At 44.3% G+C, this 10,657-nt stretch overlaps 1 protein-coding gene across 2 annotated transcripts in view; it reads left to right on the top strand.

The window, feature by feature from the left end:
* Positions 6 to 10,657, top strand: part of ACADSB (acyl-CoA dehydrogenase, short/branched chain) — a 34,743-nt gene continuing 24,091 nt past the window's right edge. The window contains exon 1 of one of the 2 annotated variants that reach the window (XM_005698580.2): positions 6 to 191. In XM_005698580.2, coding sequence (XP_005698637.1) covers positions 150 to 191 — 42 coding nt within the window. In that variant the 5' untranslated portion in view covers positions 6 to 149. Of the gene's footprint in view, positions 192 to 1,753; positions 1,846 to 10,657 lie in introns of those variants that run through there. The other variant, XM_018041365.1, reaches the window with a different exon arrangement.

Genomic DNA, 10,657 nt, shown 5'->3' with positions numbered 1-10,657 from the left:
GGCTATTGTCCCTCTCGGCGTACCGTCGGGACAGGGGGCAGGGTGAGTGGGCGGGGCTTTGGCTCTACCTGCCTTCAGGTGTTGGCGTGCGGCCCGAGGTTCCCCACGCACATCTTCGCTACATCTGTAGCATCAGTTTTCTAGCACTAATGGAGCGAGCTACTGTTCGGCTGCTGCGCGGCGGCGCGCTGGTGAGTGCGCTCGAGGCCGGCGTCTTGCGGGGGGTGGGGGGTCCCAGATGACCTTGGCAGCGGCAAGAGGGGTCTTTTCCAACAGGACTGGGGTGGTGTATGCCCGGTCCCTGTCCGGGACCAGCGGTTCCCTCCCTCCGCCAGGTCTGTCCCAAGACCCGTTACCGCGGGCGGGCCACGACCCCGTCCTGTTTCCAGGCCTCTGGTCCAACAGGCCTCAGTTTCCGTAAGGAAGGCTGGGAGTAGCAGCTGGTGAGAAGTAGGCGAGGGGCTGGTCTAGAAGCTTCTTTGGAGGAGCAGTCAACCTTGCGTGCGGTCGGAGAGACAAGAGCTGCAAGGAAGCTTTTGCAGGTCACTGGGTCCTGAGAATCTTTGGAGGCATTTTGCAGAGATGTCACTTATCTGATGCCGGCTTTTCCCAATGCTTACATTTTCACCGCCTACCTTTCCCCCCTAAAAAGATTGTTGAAATGTGAGCGGCCTCATTCTGCGCAGTCACGCTGTCCTCTTTAACGCGGCCCTGCTCCAGAGTTAGAAAGGTACCTCGGAGCTGGTGGGCCTTACCGGCCAGAAGGAGAATATCCTCTGCCCTTTAACCCTGCTGGGACGCGAGCATCTTGCACGGGTAGGCTCATCGTGGCACAGGGGAACCCTTTCCTATCCCTCTCCCTAGAAAGGGAACTGAAACCTACCTCCCAGGAGTTGTACCGAACTCCGCTTTCCAGGCCTCCAAAAACTGTAGACTCTTGCGTCGGGTTCTCATCACGTTGAACCTTCAGCCCTTAAAACGCGCTTTCCAGAACTATCCCAATGCACTCCTGTTTGTTGGGGCACTTTATGGGAACTTTCCCACTGCTGGCTGTTTGCTTTTTATACTTATTTGCTCTTGTTTTTGGTGAATTATAGGCCCTCTGCTGTTTCAGTCTGATACCCAGAAGCAAGGCTTTTTGTTTCATTAGAGATAATTAATGTTTGGCTCTTTTACAGGCTTGGGGTATTAAGGAAATTAGTAAAATCACATTAGTGTGTTGTCACAAAGAATTATGTTTTTATGGTTATTGTTTAATACCATTTTATAACCATTGTGTAATACTTTAGCACAGAAAGGTCACTGTATTTCACAATTTGAGCCTCTTTCATGTTCCAGAGCCAACATTTATTGATCACATACTATGTGGCAGCCATGTGCTTGTTGCTCTACCTGTATCATCTCATTTAATTCTCACAACCATTCTAAAAATTAGTTTATAATCTTTCAGAAGCAGAGGCTCACTCTAAAAAAGGTTAAGTGACTTGACTTGCTCAAAGTCAATTAATTAGAAAATGGTAGAGCTGGTATTCTAACTGGTCTGTGTCTTTCCACTCACACTGTTCACAGAACCCAGGGTAGATAAGGCAAGACCAGGGAAGCTGGAAGAAGACTGAAGGAGCTGTGGGGACTGCAGACATGTGTTTATTCTCCAGTCAGCGGCAGCAGCAGCAAGGAGTCTTCAAAGACTACTTACTGATGTACTAAGACAGACAAAGTGACCCATGGCCAAGTGGGCGCACAGGCCCAGTGCTACCAAGGTCAGAATATCATTGTTTACAGAACATAAGGTGTGAGACCATGAGAGAGTGGGACAGGAGAGCTTGACTGACTCCATGTTGTCAGGTAATTTCTCCACAGTCTGTTTCTAAACTTAACCTTCCTGCACCAGTGCCTCCCCTTCCTCAGAGATATCAAAAGCCTATTGTTTGGATTTGTTGGTTTTATTGTGGCCTTTGGAGCTCTTTGGGCTTCCCTTGTGGCTCAGCTGGTAAAGAATCTGCCTGCAGTGCGGGAGTCCTGGGTTCAACTCCTGGCTTGGGAAGATAACCTAGAGAAGAGATAGGCTACCCACTCCAGTATTCTGGCCTGGAGGATGCCATGGCCTGTGTAGACCATGGAGTCGCAAAGAGTCATGACTGAGCGGCTTTCATTTTCACTTGTAGCTTTGTTACCTAAGTTAGCAAAATCTGATGGACAGGATGTTGCCTGTAGCAGAGTGTGTTAGAACATGGGTTCCGTAGACTGATCACTCAGGTCATGGGCAGCTTACTTAACCACTTTGGGTCTCAGTTTCTTGACCTGTAAAATGGGGAGAATAACAGTACTTATACAGTGGGATCTTTGTGAACATTAAATTAATTCGTATGTAGGTGTGAGTGAAGCACTTGAAACAGTGCCCAGCATAGAGTCGGCTCTCTTTGTTAGCTTAATATTGCCTTGCATGAATTAGTGCCAGTGCTAAATAAATAGTTCAGAGAGATGTGCTTACAGGAGGTGGGGCTTGACGTGAGCACCAAAAAAAGGGATATCTTAGGTTTAAGTAAAGCTCAGAGGGGTCAAGGTTCCAGACCAAGAGATGTGTTAACAAAGGTGTGGAGGTTGGAATGAGGAATAATTGTGCCAGGATAGCTGACGTGATGCTTGCAGAGGGATGGAACGAATTCAGCCGGCAAGACTCTACCATGTTCAGAGGTTATGTCTGTCTCTACTTGTTCCTATAGCACTGAGTATAGCCCAAACAGCATTGCCCACAGTCACAGACAACAGCCTTTTTTGTTTACTAAAACACAGCATTAAAAATGCTATTTACTCATCGGTACAGAAAGGACGGTATTTCTTTGCAGTTTGTTTACCACCCTCCTTTCTCTCTGGTGCCCGAAAGGCTAACCCTAAAGATCTTCTCTGGCAGCCATAAGATTCTTTCTCCTTTCTCTTACAATCGTTGGGTACTAACCCTATCTTTGACTCCCACTGAGATGGAGAAATTACATATTTTCTAAATGGAGTGGCTTAGTGATGGGCAAAGATTGGGATGTTTGGAGGAAAATTAATTTAGAGGAAACAGAGGGAAAATAATTCTCTGTTAGACTTTCAATTTTAAAAGATGTCAGTGAAACGTATCTCTGGAGAGTTTGGGAAGGTGGGCAGGATGAGGATCTGGAAATCAGAAAAACAAGAACTAAAGAAGTAGGTATTAGCTGAAGTCACAGATGATCATGGGACATCTGAGGGACTGAAAGCTCCAGAAAGTATAAGTCTGTCCCTCTTGGGGTACATTACAGACCATTCTGGGTGAATGTTGCAGAAAGGCAAAGCAAAAGAAGAATAAATGTAGGATATCTGAGGAGGGTTTGTGGCAAACGTGCTTTATTCAGAACTGGAGCAAAAGAAAGTTTAAGTTAAGTCACTCAGTTGTGTCCGACTCTTTGCGACCCCGTGGACTGTAGCCCACCAGGCTCCTCCATCCATGGGATTCTCCGGGCAAGAATACTGAAGTGGGTTGCCGTTTCCTTCTCCAGGGGATCTTCCTGATCCAGGGATTGAACCCGGCTCTCCCGCGTTGCAGGCAGATGCTTTAACCTCTGAGCCAGCAAAAGAAGGAGAGGGCTATTTCAAGTCCTTTCATAAGAGCAGAAGTACAAGCAGAGATTGTGCCACACAAAACACCCTAAGGAAAGCAAAGGCAAATGTTTTTTGAGAAGTTCCAAATACTGCCCCCTAACCCAGGGCAAATTTATGATGCTGGATTGAAAATTGAGACAGGGTGTGAACTTGGTTCATTGAACCATGAAGAACTGCCCGAGGCGCTAGATCTATCGTCATCCGGTTTGGCAGCCACCTGGCCCCTGCTGGCGTCAGACTATGCCATGCCTGTTCTGGAGTTTAGGTGTGCTAACTTTGACCTTTGTTTTATCTGCTACCAGCCTGGCTTCCCTGAAGAGGAGGAAGGGTCAAAGAAATTCCCAGCTCCCAGAAGGTATTGGACCCAAGTTAATCGCACAGTTAAAAAACCAGATTCATTAATAATTCCTTCTTTTAAGATTCCTTTGGAAGTAAAGGGAAGTTAGTCTTTGCTTTCATTTTTGTGCATTGGTAGTTTGGGAAGGAGAACGTGCTGACTTGCAAAGGTTACACAGAAGGCAAACAGGTTTCCTTTATGCTGGTTCGGGCACTGTACTCTGTCTTGGTTGATTTAGCCCACTCCTGAGGCAGTCTGCTATTCTTCTAGAAGGTGGTGGCATTGTTAGGAACTACTAGTGACTGGAATGAAGAGCTAGAGACCAATGGAAGGGAGAGATTACATGTTCAGTAGTTTTGGGGAACACCTTAGAAGAGAAGCTACTGTTTAGAGAGAAAGCATGCAGGAATTCAAGAGATTCTGCTGCTAAAGTTTTGGCTCGAGCATATTAAAACAGAGAAAGGATCAGCTTTAAAACCTACAGTAAGGTATGCAGTACTTATGTCAGATCTTAAAATGGATATCCTGTGTTTAGTCAGAATTGAGTAGGAACCGTATCTTTCAAATCTAAATTCTGCGTTAACTGACCTGTCAACCTAGAGAACTGTTTGTATGCCATATTACGCCTTTATCTTCTCATGGAGCATAAAAACATCAGAAAATCGCAGTTCTCGTCTTGATTAGGTTAGTTAACGTAAAGCAGTAACAAGAAATGAGCCTAATTAAGCGCATGCATGTGTGCTAAGTCGCTTCTGCCGTGTCTGACTGTGTGACCCCGTGAACTATATAGCCCATCAGGCTCGTCTGTCCAGGGGGTTATCCAGGCAAGAATACTGGAATGGATTACTGTGCCCTCCTCCAGGAGTCTTCCTGACCCAGGGATTGAAGTTTCATCTCCTACATTGCAAGCGGATTCTTCACCCCTGAGCCACCTGAGAAGCCCATAATTAAGCAAATTGACATTTAATCTTGTATGTATTATCTAAAAAAACTTGGTATGAAGGACCTTCCTCCTCTCTTCTTCTATTTCCTTTTTGGAGTAACTCGTATATATTTTGAAGGAGGAAATGGCAGCCCACTCCAGTATTCTTGCCTGGAAAATCCCATGGGCAGAGAATCCTGGTGGGCTACAGTCCATGGGGGTCACAAGAGTTGGTCAGGACAGAGCAACTAACACTTTCACTTTGCTTTCACTTTCAAACTGTTTTTCACCTTAGCCCTACCATTGTCCATTCCTCCCAGCAGGATACGAGAGATCCTGTTTCTCCTCCTTCTTACCAGCAGTTGGAGTACTCAGTAAATTGTTTTAGTTTAGCCATTCTCATAGGTATGTAATTATATCCCACTGTGTTAATTTACTTTTAAAGTAATTCTTTCAGTTTAGCTCAGTTCAGTTGCTCAGTCGAGTCTGACTCTTTGCGACCCCATGAACCGGAGCATGCCAGGTCTCCCTGTCCATCACCCAACTCCCAGAGTTTACCCAAACTCGTGTCCGTTGAGTCGCTGATGCCATCTAACCATCTCATCCTCTGTCATCCCCTTCTCCTTCTGCATTCAATCTTTCCTTACATCAGGGTCTTTTCAAATGAGTCAGCTCTTGGCATCAGGTGGCCAAAATATTGGGGTTTCAGCTTCAACATTAGTCCTTCCAATGAACACCCAGGACTGATTTCCTTTAGGATGGACTGGTTGGATCTCCTTGCAGTCCAAGGGACTCTTGAGAGTCTTCTCCAACACCACAGTTCAAAAGCATCATTTCTTCAGTGCTCAGCTTTCTTTATAGTCCAATTCTCACATCCATACATGACCCCAGGAAAAACGATAGCCGTGACTAGATGGACCTTTGTTAGCAAAGTAATCTCTCTGCTTTTGAATATGCTATCTAGATGGGTCATAACTTTCCTTCCAAGGAGTAAGCATCTTTTAATTTCATGGCTGCAATCACCATCTGCAGTGATTTTGGAGCTCAGAAAAATAAAGTCAGCCACTGTTTCCACTGTTTCCCCATCTATTTCCCATGAAGTGATAGGACTGGATGCCATGATCTTCGTTTTCTGAATGTTGAGCTTTAAGCCAACTTTTTCACTCTCCTCTTTCACTTTCATCAAGAGGCTTTTTAGTTCTTCTTCACTTTCTGCCATGAGGGTGGTGTTATCTGCGTATCTGAGGTTACTGACACTTCTCCCAGCAATCTTGATTCCCGCTTGTGCTTCCTCCAGCCCAGCGTTTCTCATGACGTATTCTGCACTAAGTTAAATAAGCAGGGTGACAATATACAGCCTTGACATACTCCTTTCCAATTTGGAATGAGTCTGTTGTTCCATGTCCAGTTCTACCTGTTGCTTCTTGACCTGCATACAGGTTTCTCAAGAGACAGGTCAGGTGGTCTGCTATTCCCATCTCTTTCAGAATTTTCCACAGTTTGTTGTGATCCACACAGTCAAAGGCTTTGGCATAGTCAATAACGCAGAAATGGATTTTTTTCTGGAACTCTCTTGCTTTTTCGATGATCCAGCGGATGTTGGCAATTTGATCTCTAATTCCTCTCCCTTTTATGAAACCACCTTGAACATCTGGAAGATCACAGTTCACGTATTGCTGAAGCCTGGCTTGGAGAGTTTTGAGCATTACTTTACTAGCGTGTGAGATGAATGCAATTGTGCGGTAGTTTGCCCAATCTTTGGCATTGCCTTTCTTTGGGATTGGAATGAAAACTGACCTTTTCCAGTCCTGTGACCACTGCTGAGTTTTCCAAATTTGCTGACATATTGAGTGCAGCACTTTCACAGCATCATCTTTTAGGATTTGAAATAGCTCAACTGGAATCCCATCACCTCCACTAGCTTTGTTCATAGTGATGCTTTCTAAGGCCCACTTGACTTCACATTCCAGGATGTCTGGCTCTAAATGAGTGATCACACTGTGTGCAGACTTATAAATGAAGACAAGTATAAGAACAGTATGACACAAGTTGTTTGTTTTTTTTTTAAACTATGAGAGGCATGCAGAGACCTAAACATTGGCCTACCAGCTGTTTTGGCAAGATGCTAGGGACATAGGAACCATGATATGTTTGTTAATGGGAGGGAGAATGGTTTAGCTGCTGCAAAGCGCAATTAAGGAAAAATTCATCAGTATTTTGAGTTTATTTTGCCCTTTGCTAGAGAATTCTTATACTGCAGGTAGAAGTAAAATGCACAGACGTGAAATCATGTAGATCAAAAGTTACTCTTTGCAGCATCTTTTAAAGAAACTTTGCCAACAAAGGTCCATCTAGTCAAAGCTATGGTTTTCCCAGTAGTCATGTATGGATGTCAGAGTTGGACTATAAAGAAAGCTGAATGCCGAAGAATTGATGCTTTTGAACTGTGGTGTTGGAGAAGACTCTTGACAGTCCCTTGGACTGCAAGGAGATCCAACCAGTCCATCCTAAAGGAAATTAGTCCTGAATATTCATTGGAAGGACTGATGTTGAAGCTGAAACTCCAATACTTTGGCCACCTGATGCAAAGAGCTGACTCATTTGAAAAGACGCTGATGCTGGGAAAGATTGAGGGCAGGAGGAAAAGGGGACGACAGAGAATGAGATGGCTGGATGGCATCACCAACTCAATGGACATGAATTTGAGCAAGCTCAGGGAGTTGGTGATAGATGGGTAAGCCTGGTGTGCTGCAGTCCATGTGGTCCCAAAGAGTTGGACATGACTGAACAACTGAACTCAACAGAATCAGAATTGGATATCCATTGAAACATCTCTATCTAAAATTATCCTTGTTTTAATCAAATATAACCAAATTAAGGTTAAACTTGTTTGTAAACTGAATCTGGTTGATTGATCATAGTGGCTCCTTTAAATTGGCTGTGCTAGAATGTTTCATAAGGAGTCTCACGGCCAGGAAAACCATACCAAGTACCAAGGGCTTGCCATATGTTTTTGTGCTATGGATTTAGGTGAAGTCCTTGCTTTTTGAGATCCCCAAAATACTGTGAGATTTTTGCACCTGTTAAGATGTGGCCTTCCTAATTTCCCTGATAAAGCTGCTGGGAACGTAAGCATTTTCAGTCTCTGGAGGGATCAGGTGGAGAGGAAAAAATGTTTCAAGTCTGCTGACAAATGTATAATTTACCAAATTGCTGTAAGTCATATTAGCTTAAGGGGAAAGGTTTTCCTCATATCTGGGAAAGTAAGATTAAAAGCCAATAATATTTTACAAAACCAAAAAATTATAACCATATTCATCAGTGTATTCAAGTCAACTAGTTTCTTTTTAACAGTTCTATGAAATCAGTTTCCATTAGACCTTTTGTATATCTTAACTAGTTCAACAGTATGATTTAAAAGTTATTGAAAACCTGCAGTTGTCAAAAAATCCTTTCTTTGAATCTTCTTGAAGATTAAGCAGTTTTATGACGCACCATTTTAAGGGCAAGTCACTGCAGCTGGCAGCTCCAATGCAGAGCCCAGCCCCACGTTGGATACCAAAATCTGTTACTGAATTCAGGTTTGGCTACTTGCTACTCAAAGGCAATAATCAAGAGGCAAATGTCAGAAAAAAGGAAAAAATGCTTTAATCAGAAAAGCTGGAAATCTGGGGGAAAGGTGGGTTCATGTCCTGAGACCACCTCCAAAGATTCTGCTCAGTCCTGACAGTTTTTAAAGAGGAGAAAAAAGAGAGGAAGAAATCAGTGAATCCCTGAGGCAGAAAGTTGGATTCCGCCTCCTTCTCCATTGTATGTAGACTGGCTGATTCTCTTGGGGTTATACAGCTAGTCTTGGAAAAGAATTAGCAGAGTAGGCAAGGCAAGGTGTGCATTCTGGAGAGTGTTCAGTCAGGAGTTAGGTTGCTGTGTGCTCTCATTTCTTTAAGTACGTTCTCTGAAGGGAAGAAGACAGAAATGGGGAAACAGGAAAGGGGCCGAAGAGCTGCTTTCACAGGTCTGTAGTGTCAAAATCAAGTTGAATAGAAGGACCCTCAGTTGGTGCTAGAAAGTTGCTCGTTGGTGTGGGGAAGACCCTCAGATGTTGGAATTGGTCTCAGAATCATTACAAGTGAATCACACAACCATGCTAAGATGGGGTGAAGAAAGAACTTTCAGAAGCAGTCTTGACTGGGTTCAGTTCAGTTCAGTTCAGTTCAGTCGCTCAGTCCTGTCTGACTCTTTGCGACCCCATGAATTGCAGCACGCCAGGCCACCCTGTCCATCACCAACTCCCGGAGTTCACCCAAACCCATGTCCATCGAGTCAGTGATGCCATCCAGCCATCTCATTCTCTGTCGTCCCCTTCTCCTCCTGCCCCCAATCCCTCCCAGCATCAGAGTCTTTTCCAATGAGTCAACTCTTGAGTTGGCCAAAGTATTGGACTTTCAGCTTTTAGCATCAGTCCTTCCAATGAACACCCAGGACTGATCTCCTTTAGAATGGACTGGTTGGATCTCCTTGCAGTCCAAGGGACTCTTGAGAGTCTTCTCCAACACCACAGTTCAAAAGCATCCATTCTTCAGCTCTCAGCTTTCTTCACAGTCCAACTCTCACATCCATACATGACCACTGGAAAAACCATAGCCCTGACTAGACGGACCTTTGTTGACAAAGTAACGTCTCTGCTTTTGAATATGCTATCTAGATTGGTCATAACTTTCCTTCCAAGGAGTAAGTGTCTTTTAATTTCATGGCTGCAATCACCATCTGCAGTGATTTGGAGCTCAGAAAAATAAAGTCAGCCACTGTTTCCACTGTTTCCCCATCTATTTCCCATGAAGTGATGGGACCAGATGCCATGATCTTAGTTTTCTGAATGTTGAGCTTTAAGCCAACATTTTCACTCTCCTCTTTCACTTTCCTAAGAGGCTTTTTAGTTCCTCTTCACTTTCTGCCATAAGGGTGGTATCATCTGCATATCTGAGGTTATTGATATTTCTCCTGGCAATCTTGATTCCAGCTTGTGCTTCTTCCATTCTAGTGTTTCTCATGATGTACTCTGCATATAAGTTAAATAAGCAGGGTGACAATATACAGCCTTGATGTACTCCTTTTCCTATTTGGAACCAGTCTGTTGTTCCATGTCCAGTTCTTATTGTTGCTTCCTGACCTGCGTATATGTTTCTCAAGAGGCAGGTTAGGTGGTCTGGTATTCCCATCTCTTTAGAATTTTCCACAGTTTGTTGTGATCCACACAGTCAAAAGCTTTGACTGGGTACATGGGGCTAAAGACAGAACTGGACTCAAGCACCTTGATTAATTTGATTCTCATGGTGTAGTGTGTTCTGAAATGATTTCATGTATGTGCTACGTTTGAGTAAGCAAATTCATCCTAGATTATGAGCCCATAGCCAGGTTTCTCATTGTCAGAAGTTAATACAAGAAAAACTGGCTGGAATGAACTGTTGTGAAGTCTGGCGCTTAATGGAATTAAAAAAAAAAGAGAGAGAGATTCTGGCACATGTACAGGGAGGAGAGTCAGGGAGGCACAGTGGAGGGAACCGCTGTGTACGGGGGTGCAAGGTCTTGTTGTATCCGATCGTGTCCTTGGAAAAGACCTCTCCTCTGTCTTCCTTTTTTACCTTTCAGATGTGTGAAAGCTTCTTGACCGAAACACTTGAAGGATGTTTCCAACACCACTTTGTTAGCTGGAACGTAGCAGAGAAGGGCTGCAATTCCGTCAATGAGTTAAACAAGTTTCACCAGAACGCTCG

The sequence above is a fragment of the Capra hircus genome, chromosome 26 (assembly GCF_001704415.2).
Source record: "Capra hircus breed San Clemente chromosome 26, ASM170441v1, whole genome shotgun sequence".
In the NCBI taxonomy this organism is placed as follows: Eukaryota; Metazoa; Chordata; class Mammalia; order Artiodactyla; family Bovidae; genus Capra; species Capra hircus.
Note: the sequence above shows the minus strand (reverse complement) of the source record. Positions and strands in the feature narration are given on the sequence as shown.